At 43.5% G+C, this 21130-nt stretch overlaps 1 protein-coding gene across 5 annotated transcripts in view; it reads left to right on the forward strand.

The window, feature by feature from the left end:
* Window positions 1–21130, forward strand: part of FANCE (FA complementation group E) — an 87545-nt gene that overhangs the window by 43282 nt on the left and 23133 nt on the right. For 3 of the 5 annotated variants that reach the window (XM_088464182.1, XM_088464178.1, XM_088464177.1), the window contains 3 exons: window positions 9777–9900; window positions 10098–10173; window positions 20894–20960. In XM_088464182.1, the coding sequence (XP_088320308.1) occupies window positions 9777–9900; window positions 10098–10173; window positions 20894–20960 (267 nt within the window). Of the gene's footprint in view, window positions 1–9776; window positions 9901–10097; window positions 10174–10553; window positions 10739–20893; window positions 20961–21130 lie in introns of those variants that run through there. The other 2 variants (XM_088464180.1, XM_088464179.1) reach the window with 2 other exon arrangements.

Raw genomic sequence — 21130 nt, forward strand, 5'->3', positions numbered from 1 at the left:
GAAGTTGCACTCTTGCGGCAATGCAGGTATTGTCGACACTGTCCCAGACATTGTAGTGATTTCATGACTTTAGGAACTACTGTAGTATCGGGCTGAAGCGTGTGGGCTAGGAGGTTAATGCCTAGCCTCACTTCTCCCGTCTTTTTTTGTCCCGTGGGTTTGAGACCATGAAAATAAAATATATATATATATACATATAGAGAGAGAGAGAGAATCGTATCCTCCAATAAATGTTGGATGAAGGCACTCAAAAGAATTTTTCATTTTATTGAGACATGATGGGTGAAAAAATCTTATTTAAATATTCAGACACCATTCCATATGTGTCGACGTTTCGATCTGTTAACAGACCTTTATCAAGACAAGTGTCTGTAACATAACATCACATACAAACATCTAAAAAAGAAACAGAGACAAAAAAACAAATCACTATCATAAGACAAAGTCTATCTGGCCCCATTCTATTTCCCCAATGGACATATATTGCCAACATACCATAAGACACGCAAACTCAATAATCCTGGCAATAGGATAACCACTGGGAATCGATCTCTATAGAAAACAGCAAAAGATCAATAAGCTTCAATCTTTTAATATAGACTGGAAAATACATTAACAATGTCCCCAGTGTCTGATAAATAGACCAATCTAGTCAAGAAAAACAACCTGGAGAGATCTTAAACTGTTAGATAATCACATTAACCCTTATAACCAATACTAAAACAATAGAAGGTATAGAGACTATAGGGGGAACATGAACCCACCTCTGTTTTGACCCATTATATATATTGCAAAATGAAATTCCAATCAATAACTAGATTCACACGCCTTCTAAATGTTAAATCAACATACAGAAACAAATGCATATATAAATAAATGCACAATGTGTCCCATACCTAGGAGAAAATACTTGTCTCTACAGGTTAGAGGTAAATCATTCTTTTTTCTTTAACAATGTCAATCTGTCTCCACCCAATCGAGATCACCTGAAAAAAACACATTAAATTACATAGATCCAATCTATGAAACACATGCACCTAAATATATTACCTCACTAACTATGGATAATAGGATCAGTTACACATGTAAACAGCTGTCCATAACCTACAGCTAACCAGCATGTGAACAATCAATGTATATCAAATAAACAGTTACCTCTAGGAACGCTGTCAACGCAGATTCGATATCGACTACATTGCAGTCTTGATCACCTTATATATATTCTGATTTGTCCCTGTGGATTATATTATGTTGGACTAACGTCAAGGAGATTTCGTGATCGCATGGCGAATCACCGGGCATCAATAAGGGCAGCATTCCAGACAAAAGTTACTGACAAACCGGTTGCCAGACATTTTCTGGAGAAATCACATCCTCTTGCCAGTTTGAAATGTAAACTCATAGATTGGATCCCACCACCTCGATTGGGTGGAGACAGATTGACATTGTTAAAGAAAAAAGAATGTTACTGGATATTTACTCTGGACACTGTAGCACCACGTGGTCTTAATGAAAATAATCCACTTGGGGTGTTTATTTAGATTGCTAATGTTGATTATGGTCTGTCTTGTTTATACTATCAAACTATGCGTACCGGTTTTTCTCCCTATTTTGATACACCTCGGGATTCCATCTTATCTATTCATCTGTTTCTATAGTGGCATTTGAACTTCTGTTCAAGTAGATATTATTGAAAAATATTTCTTTTGGTGTGGTTTATTTGTGTTTAGTTATATTCATATTCACAGTAGTAACGGTGAATTTTCTTTTTATTCTCCTTTTTTTTCTCTTCTTTTGGTGTTTCCGTGTGTTCACATATTTCTTTTCTTCTTGAATAATAATTATGATTACCTTTTCTTCTTTAATAATAATTATGATTTCATTCTATTTTTATGTTTATGTATTTTAGTTGTATATCTTAGGTGACATTATTTGGTAATCTGCATCTGTATTATGGGTCACTCTCTATCACTATCTTTAGTAAGAACAATATTGGGTATGTTATGGTGTCTCTGGTTTACTTTCTATCTGGTCCTGTTCTATTATGAATTGTATCCACCTATTGTTAGACCTGCCTTATAAGTATGGGCAAAATATGCCCTCTATATCATCTCTTAAGCTGGTTGAAATATTCTCTTTATTGTAAGGTTGTTTGGTGATTATGGGCATGAAGTGCTCTTTTGATTAATGAATATTCACCTGTGTAGACAGCTGCCTGGTTTCCCCTGTACTTTTTTATTTTTGGTGGATAGCATCTGGAGTGTGGGCAAATTTGCCCTTATCATGCGGTGTATTAGGCTTCAAAGATGGCCGCCGCATGTATCTAGCCATCTGATGTTATATTTCTGTGCCTGAATGATACATGCGTCGCAGAGTGATGATGTCACTCGTTTAAGCGCATGTTTTGGAAGTACTTATGGGGGTGGTGGTGATTACTGGGCACTGGTCTCCTGGCTTTTGGCATGATCGGGCAGTGTCATCTGCGTTGACAGCGTTCCTAGAGGTAACTGTTTATTTGTTATACATTGATTGTTCACATGCTGGTTAGCTGTAGGTTATGGACAGCTGTTTACATGTGTAACTGATCCTATTATCCATAATTAGTGAGGTAATATATTTAGGTGCATGTGTTTCATAGATTGGATCTATGTAATTTAATGTGGTTTTTTCAGGTGATCTCGATTGGGTGGAGACAGATTGACATTGTAAAAGAAAAAAGAATGATTTACCTCTAACCTGTAGAGACAAGTATTTTCTCCTAGGTATGGGACACATTGTGCATTTATTTATATATGCATTTGTTTCTGTATGTTGATTTAACATTTAGAAGGCGTGTGAATCTAGTTATTGATTGGAATTTCATTTTGCAATATATATAATGGGTCAATACAGAGGTGGGTTCATGTTCCCCCTATAGTCTCTATACCTTCTATTGTTTTAGTATTGGTTATAAGGGTTAATGTGATTATCTAACAGTTTAAGATCTCTCCAGGTTGTTTTTCTTGACTAGATTGGTCTATTTATCAGACACTGGGGACATTGTTAATGTATTTTCCAGTCTATATTAAAAGATTGAAGCTTATTGATCTTTTGCTGTTTTCTATAGAGATCGATTCCCAGTGGTTATCCTATTGCCAGGATTATTGAGTTTGCGTGTCTTATGGTATGTTGGCAATATATGTCCATTGGGGAAATAGAATGGGGCCAGATAGACTTTGTCTTATGATAGTGATTTGTTTTTTTGTCTCTGTTTCTTTTTTAGATGTTTGTATGTGATGTTATGTTACAGACACTTGTCTTGATAAAGGTCTGTTAACAGATCGAAACGTCGACACATATGGAATGGTGTCTGAATATTTAAATAAGATTTTTTCACCCATCATGTCTCAATAAATTGAAAAATTATTTTAAGTGAGTGCCTTCATCCAACATTTATTGGAGGATACGATTTTTTCTATTTATGGACTTTTTGTCTTGAAGTGCACCCTGAACAAAAGTTGTAACAGGTGTGAGTGCAGAACATTCTTGGACTATATATATATATATATATATATATATATATATATATATATATATATATATATATATATATATATTATTATTATTTTTTTAAATCTTCACTAGTTCAGTATTCAATACATTATCCACAACTTCCCATCACCTGGCATGTCTATGCTACTTTATGCCACAGTGTGCTCAAGAAAGGGGTGTACGGCGCTCCAATACAGTACCCACGTAGCATCTTGCTAGTCGTGGCGTTTCGAGTCTATTTCTACTGCGCAATCCCAGACTATAGTGATTTCATGACTTTAGAAATTAGTAGTAGGCTGTTTAAAAGTGGTGTCTCTATATAACAAACTGTGCGTTTTGAAAACGCAAAATTGCGGCACTGTCCCAGACTTTTACAGTGATTTCATGACTTCAGAAACTGGTAGTGTGCTGTTTCAGAGAGAGATATTACATTGCATCCCTTCCACTGGGCATGTGCCAGAGATCCCATTGTAACCCATCGGAGCTGACAGCCACCACAGCGCCAACATGCTGACATTGCCGCAAGTTTGCATTTTTAAACGCACATTCAGTTTTTAATACAGAGACCTCTTTCTCAAACCGCACACTACCAGTTTCTGAAGTCATGAAAGCACTATAGTGTAAAAGTCTGGGGTAGCGCTGACAGTGGCGCAAGTGTGCAACTTCAACCGCACAGTCAGTATGTACTGTAATACAGCCATCGCACTTTCGCTGTGTGACTCCCGAACCACTGGGCATGCGCAGTGCTATCATCTTCCATACACCATGGCATAGCGCTACATGGTGTATAGAGTGGCTCCACTGGGCATTCGCCAGAGATCCCATTGCATTCCTTCCACTGGGCATGCGCCAGAGATCCCATTGTAACCCCTTGGAGCTGACAGCCACCACAGCGCCAGCGTGCTGACGTGCGTTTAAAAACGTAAATTTGCGCCAATCAGTTTGTAATACAGAGACATCTCTCTAACAGAGCCCACTACCAGTTTCTGAAGTCATGAAATCTCTATAGTGTAATAGTCTGGGACAGCACTGACAGTGGCGCTAGTGTGCAACTTCAACCGCACAGTCAGTATGTAATACAGACAACTGGGCATGCGCAGTGCTATAGTCTTCCATACACCATGGCATGTGCCAGCGATCCCATTGCAACCCCTCCACTGGGCATGCGCCAGAGATCCCATTTCAACCCCTCGGAGCTTACAGCCACCACAGCGCCGACTTTCCTTCATTGGCGCAAGTTTGCGGTTTTAAACGCACAATCAGTTTGTAATGCCTCACTTTTAAACAGCCCAATAGTGTCCAGAGCCGACAGTGCAAAAAAAGATTTATTTTTTTCCAGGGCTCGAACCCGGGACAAGAACTATTGCAAAGTGATCACCTAACCTCTAGCCCACAAGCCAGCTACTGTATATTAAGAACCCCATGTAGTGCACTCCACCCACCTGCTGCTGTTTTTAATAATAAAATGTCTTCCTTTTAAAATATCATAGTAGTACACACAGTATCCCACCATTAGAGAATAATTCATCCCATCTCATTGAAAGCTGTGCGTGCATCTCATTAATCTAAAGTATTGGTTATGCCATCATAACAACTCGGGCAACTACACTACTGTACAGTATGTGTGCTGATTTGCGTCCCGTTCTAAGAGCTTATGTATGTGATATGAAAAAGACTGGTTGTGCAAACATGCAAATACTGTACAGTGTGTGAATGTGATATCCATCCAATTTAACACTATTATATTCAGTACAAATTACAACAGTGGAGCACTCTCCACCCAGCGGTTAAGCGCTGTATTACATGCCATATTGTTTATTCTTAGTTGAAGAATACCACGGTACGCCAAGCTGTCGCGTAACGTTCCATGGTGCGACAGAGTACTGAATGGCACGCCATGAACAACAAACTAGCTGGGCACATCTGTATGGATTCAGACGCATCATCAGAGAATTCAGATGATGTGCAAAGTTCCTCTTTCGGGTCTAGCTCGGGGGAGAAGGAGGACTATCCGTCTACAGTGGATGTTCCTTCTTTTGTGAAGGCGGTTAAATCAATCCTAGACATTCAGGATGATGAACCAGCTCATAGTAAGAAGGCTCCAGTGTTTAATCACCACTGGAAGGTGGTCAAAACGGAGTTTCCTGTATCTGAACAGTTCTCAGAGCTTATGGATGAGGCATGGGGTAACCCAGACAAAAGTTTTTATGTGAATAAGAGAATAACATCGTTGTATCCTTTCCCGGCTTCTGTATGTACTAAGCGGGAGGTACCTCCTACTGTGGATGCTCATGTGACACATTTAATAAGATATGCTACATTGCCTATTCCTTCTGCATCTTCCCTGAAGGATTCCACGGATAAAAAGATTGAAGCATGTCTTAAAACGATCTTGTCATCATCTGGAGCCGTTACTTGTCCAGCTATGGCTGGAGCCTGGGTAGCCAAAGCTGTTGAACAATGGATGGGAGCATTGGAAAATTCTCTACCAAATTCTACCAGAGAGCAAATGATGTATATCTCCCATATACGGAAAGCGGCTTCCTATCTGGAAGGAGCGGCTGTAGATGCTGGAATTTTAGCTTCTAAAGCATCAGCAGCTTCAATAGTGGCACACAGGGCCCTTTGGTTAAGATCCTGGAAAGCTGATCCAGCGCCTTTGATCCTGTAAGTTTTACCTTTCTATGGAAAAGTATTTTTGGAGCAGATTTGGATGAAATTTTAGCTGCTCTGGCAGCTTCAAAGTCAGCAGGTCTTCTACGGCGACTATAAAGTCTAGGCAGGTTTCTTTTCGGTCCTTCCATTCTCTGGGACGAGCAAGGGAACAGCATTCCTCTAAGATGTCTAGTTTTTCGCAAAATATCAAGGCGACAAAATAAGCTCTGGCCCGGCAAGACGTCCAGATTCTAAACTGGACGACAAACACTCTTCCTGATGGGGCGGGCCTCCTCCTGGGGATCCCAGGGTGGGAGGCTGACTTCTTCAGTTTGCGGATTGTTGGCGTCAAACAGATGCTTTGGCCCGAGAAATGGTCTCTCAGGGGTATGCCCTCACTTTCAGGAGGCATCCTCCCCAGAAGTTGTTTTTTATTTTTTGCACAGGTCCTCCAGAAGATGCAGTAAAAGCTTTGGCCCTTCGGGAAGCCATTCACTCCTTGCTGAAGACGGAGGTAATAGTCCAGGTACCTGTGTCTCAACAGGTACCTGGACTATTACTATTCCAATCTATTTCTGGTTCAGAAACCGAATGCGGCTTATCGTCCTATACGGAATCTAAAAACCCTCAACAGGTTTATCCATGTACCCAATATGTGTATGGAAACTCTCCGATCAATTGAGCCTGGGGATTACATGGTTTCCCTGGACATTCAGGATGCATATCTTCATGTTCCTATTATACCATCCCACCAGCAATTTTTACAGTTTGCTGTCCTTCAGCACCATTACCAATTTCAGGCTCTACCCTTTGGCCTATCTACGGCTCCCCGGGTATTTACCAAAATAATGGCAGTCATGACGGCATACAGTATCTCGGGTGTCTGAGTCAGAATTCTGCCATTTCTGGATGACCTTCTGATAATGTCACAGACTCCGGTTGTTTTACAAAACCGTCTTCAGCTGACCATAGTCTGCTTACAAAAGCACGGCTGGATCATTAATTGGAAGAAATCATCACTTTATCCAACACAGCAGATGGTACATCTGGAAGCTCTTATGAATTCTCGGGCACAGAAGGTGTTTCTGCCAGAGGACAAGATTGTGGCCCTATTGTTGCGAATACGTGAGCTGCTTTGAAAGCGAAGGGTAACCATTCTGTTAGTAATGCAGGTTCTGGGATCAATGGGTTCCACCTTCGACATGGTGGGGTATGATCCGTTCCATTCCAGGCCTCTGTAAAGATTGATTCTCTCAAGGTGGAATGGACAGTATCATCGAATAAAGTCCCAGAGGATCCTTCTTACACCAGAGGTTTGTCACTCCCTCCTGTGGTGGCTGAGAAAGGATCATCTGAACAAAGGGTGCCCATTTTGTATTCTAAATTGGCTGCTGCTCACCACAGACGCCAGTCTTCGCGGATGGGGAGCAGTTACAGGTTGTCACACCTTGCAGGGAAGTTGGACAAATCAGGAAATTCATCTGCCAATAAACATTCTGGAACTGCGAGCAGTATACAACTCACTTGTCATGGCACAGGACCTGCTCCAGGGCAAGCCGGTCCAGATCCAGTCCGACAATGCGACAACAGTGGCCTGTCTCAATCATCGGGGAGGCACAAGAAGTTACGGAGCCATGAAAGAAGTGACAAGGGTTCTGATTTGGGCAGAACTTCATCTTCCGGCCATCTCGGCAATAATCATGACGGGAGTACTCAATTGCAGACTTTTGTGGTCTCTCCATCCAGGAGTGTTTCAGCTCTTGGTAAGCAAATGGGGTCTACCAGAGATGGATCTCATGGCGTCGCATCACAACCACAAGGTGTCCAGGTCAAGAGACCCATCAGCAACCATGGATGCACTGGGAGCTGGCATATTTCTTTCCTCAAATCTCCCTCCTCCCAAGAGTTCTTGGGGAAATTCAAGCAGGAAGGTGGTACAGTAATACTGGTGGCTTGGCCTAGACTTCACTGGTTCACCGACATACAGAATCTGTCAATACACAGTCCGTATCCTCGGCGTGGCTCTTGAATCTTCCATTCTAAAAAGGAAAAGGTTTTTCCAGTTCTGTAATTCAAACGATGCTTAGGGCACGGAAGCCAGCAAATATTAGAGTTTGGCATTCTTTTGGTCAGTGGTGTTCCCACAGAAAGTATGATCCTAAGGTGTTTAGGATTTCCAGGATACTGTCTTTTCTCCAGGCAGGTTTAGACCGTGGTCTCCGCCTGGCTACTTTGAGAGTGCAGGTTTCTGCACTGTCAGTCTGGTTCCAGAGGAAGATTGCCCCTTTACCAAATGTTAGAATTTTTTTCCAAGGAGTTCTGCTAGTTCAGCCTTTTTTTGTTCCACCAGTAGCACCGTGGGACTTGTCTTTGGTTCTTAAGGGGCTACAAGCTCCTCCATTTGAACCTCTAGACTCTGTAGATTTGAAGTGGTTGACAGCGAAGAGACTTTTTCTTCTTGCTATCTCTTCTGCTCGCAGAGTATCTGATTTGGCAACGGTTTCTTGTCGCTCTCCATTTTTTATTTTTCACAAGGATAAAGCTGTTTTTCATACAAGGGAGTGTACCTTCCTAAGGTAGTGTCCCGTTTTCATGTAAATGAAGAAATTGAAGATCTTTCTGTAGGTGAAGCTTCCCTAGATGTAGTTTGTACCCTCTGTATCTGTGAAGTGCACAAACCCTGTTAGAAAATCAGATACTCTTTTTGTATTATATGGTTTTCACAAATGAGGATGGCCAGCTAATAAGCAGACTCTGGCGAGATGGCTACGGATCACTATCTCTCAGCTGTACACACAGGCTGATCTACCTGTCCCAAGCATGGTAACGGCACATTCTACTCGGTCTGTAGGGCCATCGTGGGCATTTAGTTGTGGTACCTCTGCTGAACAATTGTGCAAGGCTGCCACGTGGTCTTCTGTCCACACTTTTCTTAGGTTCTATGCCTTTGATACTTTTGCCTCTCAGGATGCTTCCTTTTGGGTGACAAGTTCTCCTTTCTGCTCAGGAGCGTCCCCCACCCTAAGGGAATTGCTTTAGGACATCCCCATGGTTTCCCTGTGGAACCCTAAGGACCCTGAATAAGAAAATTAGTGTTATGGTAGACTTGCCTAGATAACTCCTTTTCTTCGAGGTCCACAGAGCACCCACCCTGACGCACCTGACTGCATGGGGAATTTTTTCTTTCGTCACAGATTCCCTCTCTTTGTGTAAAAGTGTTTCTGGTGTACGATTACTCTTCCTTCTCCTACCTAGAGGCTTGTTAACTTAACTGAAGTCCTATGGCTAGCGGCGGGGTATATATGGTGGAGGACCCCGAGACATCCTGGGAGCTGAAGCTTTAATTGTTTGTTGCCTTGTCTTCAACCATAATATCCCCATGGTATCCCTGTGGACCCTATGGACCTCAAAGAAAAGGAGTTATCTATGTAAGTCTACCATAACTCTAATTTTCTCTCTCATACTGCATGTTTCATGTTATCGAAGTAAACATTTTTCTAAATGGTGATATCTATAGTTATTTACATGAGATTGTGTGCCATATATTCTCACCACATTCCTGTAATGGCTTTCACTGTTGTTTGTTACAGGTACTCTCACTCACCTCACCAGCTTCTCGATCTCTTACTGTGGCACTTACTGTGTTTTGCAACAAGTACGCGCGGCCAGCATGCAACACTCTAATTGCTCCAATATTAGTTCAAGCAAAAACAGGTAATCAGAATGATCAGTTTACTGTCACTGTAGAAAAAAGTATGAATTAATTTTTTTTACTGTCATCTGTTAATACTTTTCATGTTAATGATTTTTCTCTTTTGTTCGTTGAAATGATCAGCTATTATTTTTATATGACCAGTCAATGTTTGCCTCTTAATTGACACTATTTGCTCTTTTTGGCTGACTTATGATAGGCTCCGTATATGCAGATTTTCTCTGCCGAATGATATCTGAATGCCTCGAGTCACATCAATTGTATCTTTCTCTTAGGTGAGTGCTATCCTCTAAATGTCCATACATCTCAAAGTGCATAGTTTCTTGCTTTATCAATATTACATGTTAAGCGGCTGTAGTGGAGATTGGATTTCACACTACATGAAATAGCGATTTTGTTTACATACGGGAAGCTTCTCCTCGCTTTGCATCGATTAATCACTACACTGCTAGGTCTGGTCTTTAAATGGTGGTGTGGTATAATGGATCGACAGTAAAATTTTGTTAATCCTAAACCTTCCCATAGTGCCTAACCCTCCCCCTAGTGCCTAATCCTAGCCGTCCCCTCTGGCAGCCTAACCCTCACCCTATCCCCTAACCTTAAAATAAAAAATAAAAAAATCATACAGAAATGTGTTGACTATTTCACCCTGTAGACCTTTTGACCACATTGACCTATTTCCTGTCGACCATCTGGTGTTGAACCATTGACTGTCGATCTTCCACCTGGAAACCCTGTGTATAGCACCGAGAAGAAAAGAGAGAAATCTGAAAGCAAGAACCCAAACAGATCAAGAGTAATAATGACTATTAGTCTTCAGTGTTAGACTAGTTGTGCAGATATATAATGGCCTTTGGTTTCTGAAATAAATCATCTAATAAATGAATAAATAATTTTCTTTATGCACTATAGTAAATTGTAAACTCCAGGAACACAGTCATTGTGCATTGTAAAACAAACCCATGGACCTCTTCCATTTCTGAAGCTTCCATACTTCTGCCAAAGCCAACAGCATGCATAAACTTTTAGTTTCATGGTGGAGGACGAGCTTGCCTTTTGTCCATTGTTTTGCTGAATATTTTCTATAGCTGATCCTGCAGGCTGTCATGGAAAGCAGCATCAACTGTTTCATGCAAGAGCAGTTGACCTCTTTGCACAAATACGCAGAATGGATTAAAATCCCCACCATTTCACGACATACAGGTCATCCACACAAGGCTTGTCAATCTCAATCTGTTATTGAAAAAGCATTTTCAAGCCAAATGCAAACCAGTTTTCAAGCAACTTAAATATGTAATTGTCCAGGTATTATTTAAGAGAAGACACAGTGCTGAAGTGGCATTAATTTGTGAGCTGAAATGACTTGTATGTGGCAAAAGAAAAGACTATATTACACACTAACACTAGCCTGCAGCATTCGATACTGGATAATTGAAAGTAATTCCCGTCTTTCTCAACTGACAGTTCTTGAAGAGTATCACTAATAACACCATTATAACGTACCCCAGGTCGCTGTTCTATCTCTATTTTAATTTGCTGTTGTGCACAACTTCCTTGTAACGGGATGTAGTCGGCATCCTGGCGTGCAAGATGCAGACTGTCATAATACCGGTGGTAAGGGGTGCAGGGGAGGGTAGCGTTGGATAGCGAGGTTAGGGTTAGGCACTAGGGGGAGAGTTAGGGTTAGGCACTGGAGAGGGAGGCTTAGTATTAGGGTGCGGGGAGAGAGAGGTTAGGTTAAGGCACTAGGGGGGGAGGGTTAGGCACCGGGTAGGGGTTAGAAAATTACTTACCATTCACTGCTATGGGTGGCGGGATTCTGGCTGACGGGATGCTGCTGTCGGGATTCTGACTAGCTGCATCCCAACAGCCGGGATATCATACCCAACCCCCTTATAACATTGTCTACTAGTAGTGTTCATTCTAGCTCCGGCGGCAGGCAGGGCGCCGGAGCTAGAGAGGGCAACTCTGTGCGCGTGCCCGAAAAGGGGGCGTGTCTAAGAATCGTCCCCTTTTTTCGTCGTACTTGGGGGTGTGCCCGGCACTTATAGACACGCCGGGCAGCCCCCAAGCACTGCAGACAGTGAGAATAGATGCGGGGCGCTTGCACCAGGCGTCTATTCTCCGGTGGTGACCGGGTCACCACACATTTCTCCACCCGCGGGACACTGCAACCCGCGGGTGAAGATGGCACCCGCAGGCTGTGAGGGCATGGCGCTTTTTGCCCTCCTTCTGGAGGGCAGGGTGCCGCGCCTCGCTAAAACAGCCTAGCGGGAACGCTATACTAGGGTACATACTATAGCACTGATCTAGCCATTTAAGCTATGCATCTGGGATCCAATGTATGTCTTTTAGTGTGCTTAATTGCTGTTCAAGCATAAACTGAGTTTTATTCTTGATAGAAGTTTTCTCATTTGAAAAATAGATGTAGAATGAGGACTTAATAAAAGATGACAACTTGAGGAACATGGCAAACAATGAGCACCTTATTCGAAGCCCTGCTGATCCAAATTTCAGTCAGACAATGATTTGTGTCACTCCTCTACTTCCTGCAGGCAGTAGCAGAGTGTTGTGGCTGGTTACTGGTCAATAAGTGGAGGGAGTAATAATGTGATGGAAGCCATGAAATCAGAACATCATCTCAGCTGTCACCTTCATATGTGTGCCTCGTGGAAGGAATGGCCCTGTAAATGTAGTTTGGACAATCTTTCCTCATATCTGAAATCATCCATACTCCTTTTATCTCCCTTATCTTATTCTCCAGCTCCAGAACATATTTTTGTGAATTGGCACGCCATACTGAATTGCATATTCAAAGTGCTGTATAAATTGTCACAATGATGTTTTTCTTCATTGATTTGCTCTATAGCAGGGGTGGCCAGACTTTTGGACTCTGATCTACTTTTAAAACTAAAAGTCATTCGTAATCTACCAGTCTCGAAAAAGGGGGCGTGGTATGCAAAAAACATGGCGTGACCTCACAGCAATGGACGAGGGGTCTGTCCTGACCTGTAAGGCGGTTCCTCGCTTGCGGGGAATCTGGCGCGGCAGTCCTTGCTTCTGGTGTAGAGACGCACCAGAAGCCGCTGCTGTAAGTACCAGGGGTTGTCCGCGTCCTTACTACACCAGCTTGGGGCCTTATCGTCTGGTGACAAGAATCGGCAGCAGAAGCATATCTGCTGCAATGAGGCCAGCGTACCCAGTTGGTTAATGCAGCATAAGGGGAGGTAGGCGCTCTTCCCCAGATCCAGACACAGTCCTGATAAATAGGTTTCGCCGTCTGGGTTGTTCTACCTGCTCTCCATGTGTATAAGACGCTCACGGTCCACGCTCAGTGCACCTAGTAGTTATCTTAGGAGAGTCTGGCAGTCTCCCTGTATACCTCTACTTCAGTTAAGGTATACGATGCTCTATATCCTACTAGTACTTTGCGTTGCTGTAGTTGATTTTTGAGCTAGATGTAAGCTCTTACGAGCAGGGCCCTCTACCCTCTTGTGCTTCTCTTTACTTATACTTTCATCTACTTCTTACCCCCCACCAGGGCACCTAACACTTGGTTGCTTATTCTCTGTTGTATATCTAGGTGTTATGGTCACTAATGTAGCAATGTATATTATCCATGTCCTTGTCCTGTATTGTACTGTAAAGTCACTTGTCAAATTATTTGTGTATGTACTTTGTAAGGCACTGCGGGACACTTGTGGCGCCATATAAATAAAGGATAATAATAATTATAGTATGCATTGTATGTGACTTTGTAGACGTTCACTGCAGCTCCTCCACACACCCGCAATCCTGATTATATTGGTTTTGCGCATCTGGGTTGCTCCACCTACCCTCCTCGTGTATAAACACGGTCTTCGGTATGCGCCTGGTAGCTGTTGGTCTCAGGAGGGTCTGGGCCAGTCTCCTTGTATACCTCTCCCTTGGATAAGGTATACAGTGCTCTATATCCTACTAATGCTTTACGTTGCTGTAGTTGATTTTTTTAACCTATTGTAATTATATTACATATGCATTGTGTGTGACTGTTTGCTAGCTGCTGACTGACTATAATTTTCGATCTGTCAGCTGTCACTGTTTTTCTTTCTGGGTGCTTTACATTAATTTAGAAGGCGGTCACATTACTTTGCGATTTGTTCCCTTTACTTTAAACATGTCTTAAAGATAAAGGGAAACGAGGGGGAGCCACCTGTGTTGGTTTCATGTAAAACGTACGACGTGTGTCCTCACAGGATGTAATGGAGGGTTTGTGTGCTATCTGTTTTAAAGAGCCACTTCACCAGTCCGGTTTATCTGTTGTTGGACAAGAGCCACCTTGGGTTGCTTCTTTTTCGCCAGGTTATGGTGCAGGTAGTGGATCGTTTGACTACTCCAACGATGTCTCCTTGGATGGGGTGTTCACATGTATTCACCTCCATGGATATTCCTCTATTAAGGATGTAGATAGCCATTCTAGTCAGAGTATGACGCCAGCTTATGTTTATAACAGACCAGTAGTGACTAAAGCACCTAAACGTAAGTTGTCTTTATCTCAGTCTGTTCAACCTATGGATTCAGACGCATCATCAGAGGAGTCAGATGATGCACGGGATTCTTCTCCAAGGTCTACTTCTGGAGAGGAGGATCATCCATCTACTGGGGATGTTACTGCTTTGGTGAAGGCGGTTAAATCAGTCCTAGATATTCAGGATGATGAACCAACTCATTGTAAGAAGCCTCTTATGTTTAATCATCACCGAAAAGTGGTCAAAATAGTGTTTCCGGAGTCTGAACAGCCAACTCTGATGAGCGATTTTTTTTTTTTTTTTTTTCTTGATAAGAGAATAAAATTATTGTACCTGTTCCCACCTTCGGTAGGCGCTAAGTGGGAGATACCTCCTACTGTGGATGCTAATGTAACGCATCTAATGAAGGCTATATTGCCTATTCCATCAGCTTCTTCTCTGAAAGATTCCGCAGACAAAAAAGATTGAATCTCGTCTTAAAGCGATCTTTTCTTCATCTGGAGCGATTACCCGTCCGGCTACAGCTGGAGCCTGGGTAGCTGAAGCAGTTGAAGAATGGATTGGGGCATTGGAAAATACCCTAACGAATGCTACCGGAGAACAGATAATGAATATCTCCCATATACAGGAAGCAGCTTCCTATCTGGGAGGAGCTGCAGTGAATGCTGGGATTTTAGCTTCTAAGGCATCAGCAGAGTCCATAGTGGCACGTAGAGCCCTGTGGTTAAGGTCTTGGAAAGCTGATACAGCATCAAAGAGGGTGCTGGAAGTCTTACCATTTCATGGAAATGTACTATTTGGAGCAGAGCTGGATAGTATAATCTCTACTCTGGCTGCTTCAAAGTCAGCAGGTCTGCCATCTATGTCAAATAGTAGAACTAAGCAGGTTTCTTTTCAGTATTTTCGTCCTCAGTGGAAAACCAAAAGACTAACTTCCTCCAAGCCGAATAGCTTTCGCAGGTCAAGCAACAAACCTAAGGGGTCTGGATGGACAAGAAGTTCAGCTTCTAGGTCAGACAGCAAGCCCTCGGCCTGATGGAGCGGGCCTCTTCCTGGGGGATTACAGGGTGGGGGGCCAACTTCTTAAGTTTGCGGATTGTTGGCATCAAACAACCACAGATGCCCGTGTCCAAGAAGAGGTCTCTCAGGGGTATGCCCTCACTTTCAGGAGATACCCCACCAGAGGTTTTTTGCCACAAAGCCTCCATCGGATATGGACAGGGCCTTGGCTTTTCAGAAAGCCATTCATGCCCTACTGCAGTCAAGGGTGATAACTCCATTCCCTATTTCTCAACAGCGAAGGGGTTATTTCTCAAAACTATTTCTGGTCCAGAAACCAAATGGGACATATAGCCCTATATTGAATCTAAAAACACTCAACAGGTTTATCCATGTTCCCAATTCCGCATCAAAACTCTCCGGTCAATTATTTTGGCTATGGAGCCGAGAAATTACATGGTTTACATGGATATTCAGGATGCATATCTGTATGTTCCAATTATCCCATCCCACCAGCAATTTTTAAGGTTTGCTGTTCTCCAACAACATTACCAGTTTCAGGCTCTACCCTTTGGCCTTTCTACAGCTCCCCAGGTATTTACCAAGATTATTACCCTAGACGTCAGTGAGTCAGAATACTGCCATATCTGGACGACCTTCTGATATTGGCACAGACTCCGGAGGTGTTGCAACAGCATCTTCATCTGACCATAGTCTGCCTACAAATGCATGGCTGGATCATCAATTGGAAGAAATCACTTTCTCCAACACAGCAGATGATTCATCTGGGAACGTTACTAGATTCTTGGGTACAAAGGGTGTTTCTGCCAGAGGACGAGATTGTGGTATTATCAATGCGGATACACAAGCTTTATATGCAGGAAAAGGGTATCCATTCTGTCAGCAGTGCAGATACTGGGATCAATGGTATCGACCTTCAACATGGTGGGCTATGCTCCGTTCCATTCCAGGCCTCTACAAAGGTTGATTCTCCAGATGGACGGACAGTATCATTCAATACGGTCCCAGATGATCTTTCTCACCTCAAAGGTTCGTCAATCCCTTTTGTGGTAGCTAAAAAAGGAGCATCTAAACAAGGGTCGCATGTTCTGGATTCCAAATTGGGTGCTCCTCACCATGGACGGTCAGTCTTTGCGGATGGGGGTTAGTGACAAGTCATCACATGTTTCAAGGGAGATGGACAGATCAAGAAAGTAATCTACCAATAAACATTCTGGAACTGTGAGCAGTATACAAAGCACTTGTCAGGGCACAGGACCAGCTTCAGGGTAGGCCTGTCCAGATACAGCCCGACAACGCAACAGCAGTAGTCTACCTCAATCATCGGGGAGGCACAATAAGTCATTCAGCCATGAATGAAGTGACAAGGGTTCTCATTTGGGCTATATTAATTCCAGGAATACTCAATTGGGAAGCAGACTTCCTAAGTCGCCATCACATACACGCCGGAGAGTGGTCTCCATCCGGGGGTATTCCAGCTCCTGGTAAACAAATGGGGTCTACCAGAGAGAGACCGCATGGTGTCACGCCACAACCTCAAGGTCCCCCCAGGTATGGGGCCAGGTCCAGAGACCCATCAGCAGCCTTTGTGGACGCACTGGCAGTAAGATGGGACTTCAGGTTGGCGTATCTCTTTCCTCCAGTTCCCCTGCTTCCAAGAATTCTCAGAAAAATCAAGCAGGAAGGCGGATCGGTAATACGTCATTTGTTTGCCGACATACAGAATCTGTCAGTAGATAGTCTGCATCCTCTTCCTCTGTGGCAGGATCTGCTAAAGCAGGGCCACTGCTGACATCCGGACTTGTCCCGCCTAGCTTTGATGGTGTGGCTCTTGAAACTCCCATCCTAAAAACAAAGGGATTTTCCAGATTGGTTATTCAGACGATGCTTAGGGCAAGGAAGCCTGCTTCTGCCCGCATCTATTAGAGTGTGGCATTCCTTTGGTCAATGGTATTCCCATAAGGAATATGATCCCAAGGTGTTCGGTATTTCCAGGATTCTGGCACTTCTGCAGGCAGGATTAGACTTTGGTCTCCGCTTGGCTACTTTAAGGGTGCAGGTTTCTGCACTATCAATCTGGTTTCAGAAGAAGACTGCTTCATTACCAGATGTTAGAATTTTCTTCCAATGAGTTCTGCGGATTCAGCCTCCTTTTGTTCCACCAGGAGGAACGGTTCTTAAGGGGTTGCAAGCATCCCATTTGAACCTTTAGACTCTGTAAAGTTGAAGTGGTTGACAGCAAAAAACATTTTTCTTATTGCGATCTCATCTGCTCGCAGAGTCTCTAATTTGGCAGCGCTCTCTTGTCGCTCCCCATTTTTTATTTTTTACCAGGATAGATCTGTTCTTTGTACAAGGGAGGGTTACTTTCCTGAGGTAGTGTCCCGTTTTCAGGTAAATTAAGTTGTTGTTCCAGCTTTTCAGGCTCCAGACCGTTCTACACCTCCCTGAATGTTGTGTTTGCTCTCCGTATTTATGTGGAGCGTACGAATTCTGTTAAAAAATCAGATTCTCATTTTGTAATATATGGTTTTCACAAACAAGGATGGCTACGCATGACTGTCTCCCAGGTGTATACACAGGCTGATCTTCCTGTCCTAAGCATTCTGACACAGCATTCTATTCGGTCTGTAGGGCCATCATCGGCATTCAGCCGTGGTGCCTCTGCGGAACAATTATGCAAGGCTGCCACGTGGTCTTCTGTCCACACTTTTCTTAGGTTCTATGCCTTTGATACTTTTGCCTCTCAGGATGCTTCCTTTGGGCGACGAGTTCTCCTTTCTGTTCAGGAGCGTCCTCCACCCTAGGGGTACTGCTTTAGAACATCCCTGTGGATCCCTATGGATCCCGAAGAAGAAATATAGTTATGGTAGACTTACCTGGATAACTCTTTCTTCGAGGTCCGTAGGGTTCACAGGGCACCTTCCCTGACTCACCTGGCTTCATTTGGGTATTTATTTTTTATGGTCACAAATTGTTGTAAGAGTGTTTCTGGTGTACGATTGTTTTCCTTCTCTTTTTCTCCTGCCTTTGGGCTTGCTAACTAAAATTGAAGTCTATGGCTAAGGGCGGGGTATATATGGAGGTGGACCAGGGTCATTCTGGAAACCAAAGTTTTTAACGGTTTGGTGCCTGGTCTTCCAACCATAATATTCCCATGGTATCCCTGTGGACCCTATGGACCTCGAAGAAAGTGTTATCCAGGTACAGTAAGTCTACTATAAATCTAATTTCTGGTCTCTGAACCTGTGCTTTAATCGGACTTTGACCCGCCTCACTTTGCTAGCATGGCTCTTGTCACCCGTCTTCAAAGCTAGGGTTTTTTCCAGAGGGGTCAGTTGTAGCCAACGGCATGCCGAGTAGCCCTCTTCGGTCAGAATTATTTCCATATTAGAGGACCTATAGAGGAGTTCGGTTAAAGGCTTCTTCCCTATATGATTCCAGCTATCTTGAATCCTCTTTCTGTGAATGTGTCCTTTGTTATGGCGTCTTCTGTGTGCAGTCACTGCTTGTTCTTACCAGGTTGCTCCATTGAACCTTTTCTTGGTTCATTGGACTCTTCAGTAGGCTACTTTAGTAGTCCTTTATTCCTTCATTGTGGTTGCGGTTTCGCTTGGGTTCCTTCCCAGAGTTGTGTCTCGGTTCCTCTCAACTGGGGTTGTTTGTTCCAGTCTCTTCTCCGGAGGACGTTTCTAGGAATGTAGGCTTCCGGTATTTTTTTCGTTAACAGACTCTGAGCTAAGTTCTACGTGGTCCTGTTCGATTTTCTCCAGCGGGGCTGGCCAGTTTGTGAACAGATTATTTTGGTGGCCCCGCTTGGCTATCCGCCACAGAATGTGATGGATAGCCAAGCGGGGCCACCAGAATAATCTCTTGCACATACTGGTAACTGCTCATTCTGCCAGGTGAGTGGGAACTTCTTGGGCGGTTTAACGTGGCGTTTCTGTGGTACAACTTGTACGGCCGCCACGTGGTTATCTGCCCACACTTTTATTTGTCACTATGCAGTTATCGCCTTTGGGTCTTTGGACGCTGCCTTCCGGCTCAAAGGAGAGTCCCCTCCTATTGGGGACAGCTTTAGGACGTCACATAGTGATCCCTGTGTCCCCTAGTGGAAGAAGAAAGGAAGATTTATGGTTTTACCTGGTTAAATCTTTACTTTGACTTCATAGGGGGCACTGGACGCCCACCCTGACGCACCTGGCTTGTGGGGTTTATTTTCACTGATGCCTTTACTGGGCGCACCTTTCTCTGACGTGGGTTCTGAGTGTGTGCCAGTTTTCCTTCTCACTCTTCTTCTCCTTGCTCCTGCCATTGGCTTGCTAACTTAAACTGTCTGGACTGTGGCTGGGGGCAGGGAATAGTGGGGAGGGAGCCAGGTGGCTGTGGGAAGAAAATTAGAAACTGTTTGGTGCTCAGATTCCTTCTCTCCAGGCTATACCCAGAGTGATCCCTTTGGAGTGAAAAAAAAAGGATTTAACAAGGTAAAATCCTCCTTTTCCCCCTGTGAGACTAAAGCTGGGTTCATTTTGGGTGATATATATCGGTTGTTCAATCGAGCGGGTCTGTACCCCTGATATGTCTGTGAACAACATTATTTACAGACATATCGCATAGGCTGTGCAGCACAGCAGATGGCTGATATACTGTATCTACAGGTACATCTGCTGGTGTGTACGGGCGACCTGCCGATCCCCCGTACACGTTACAGGGACCCGGCGTTGACTGATAGTTGTGACATCAGGCCCGACACATTGTGCCGACGATTGGTAAGTGTACATGCACTTACCAATCGTCAGGTTGGTGCCCATCGACCTACTGTGTACCCATGATAGGTTGGAAACCTGGTGGGTTTTGTTTAGACTTCCTCTCAATCAACTAAGGGCCTGATTCAGAATCAGAATTCCTGTGGAAGCTGCCAGACACATTTTTACTGTATACAGGGTCGCAGTTGACTGCTGATACCCGCCCTGACATGTTTGAGACCCCTCCCCCCCATTGCCACCCAGTTTACCACATTTCGCTGTTAGTGAAAACCGTAATGTAACTTGGCGCATGCACAGTACAATTTATGCGCAGACCACAGATAAACGCTCAACTGCGTAATCATTGGCATTGCGTCCATCTCTGAATTTATGAAAGAACGTACTTGATCGACCTGTGTTTTGTTTTTACAATCTTGCTATGTATCAAAGGACCTGTAGTATGCTCCCAGTCACACTTTTGGTTGTCAGAGTAAGCCTAAACAACTTTCTGAAACGAAAATAATGAATATATAAAATTTCTTGGTTGATTTACAGACTAATACTAGGCATCATTTAAACCCACCTCTATGACCCAAGGGCAAATACTGTAAACGCTCGTAATGTCTGTTATTAGAAACCTTGGTTTAAGTGGTAAAGGAGGAGGGAAATGAAAACTCTCCTTTACCTACATAGTTATGATTGCATTGTTTTCTGTGTTTCAGTCCTATCTTGGAGGTATCATGCTCTGAAGTCTCTATCAGTGTATTGCACTTGTTGACTGAAAAAAAGGTAAGTCACTATCCAGAATATTACAGAACAGTTTGCTCGACCTAAACTATATACACTGAAGTGCAAAAAGTCATGAGATAGATGCCTGGTATCGTGTAGGACCCCCTCTAGCCTGGCGAAGTGCAGCAACCCGACATGGCATCGATTCCACAAGTGGACAGAACAACTCT

Source organism: Taudactylus pleione, unplaced genomic scaffold (assembly GCF_031769625.1).
Source record: "Taudactylus pleione unplaced genomic scaffold, aTauple2 ptg001607l, whole genome shotgun sequence".
NCBI classification, from domain to species: domain Eukaryota; kingdom Metazoa; phylum Chordata; class Amphibia; order Anura; family Myobatrachidae; genus Taudactylus; species Taudactylus pleione.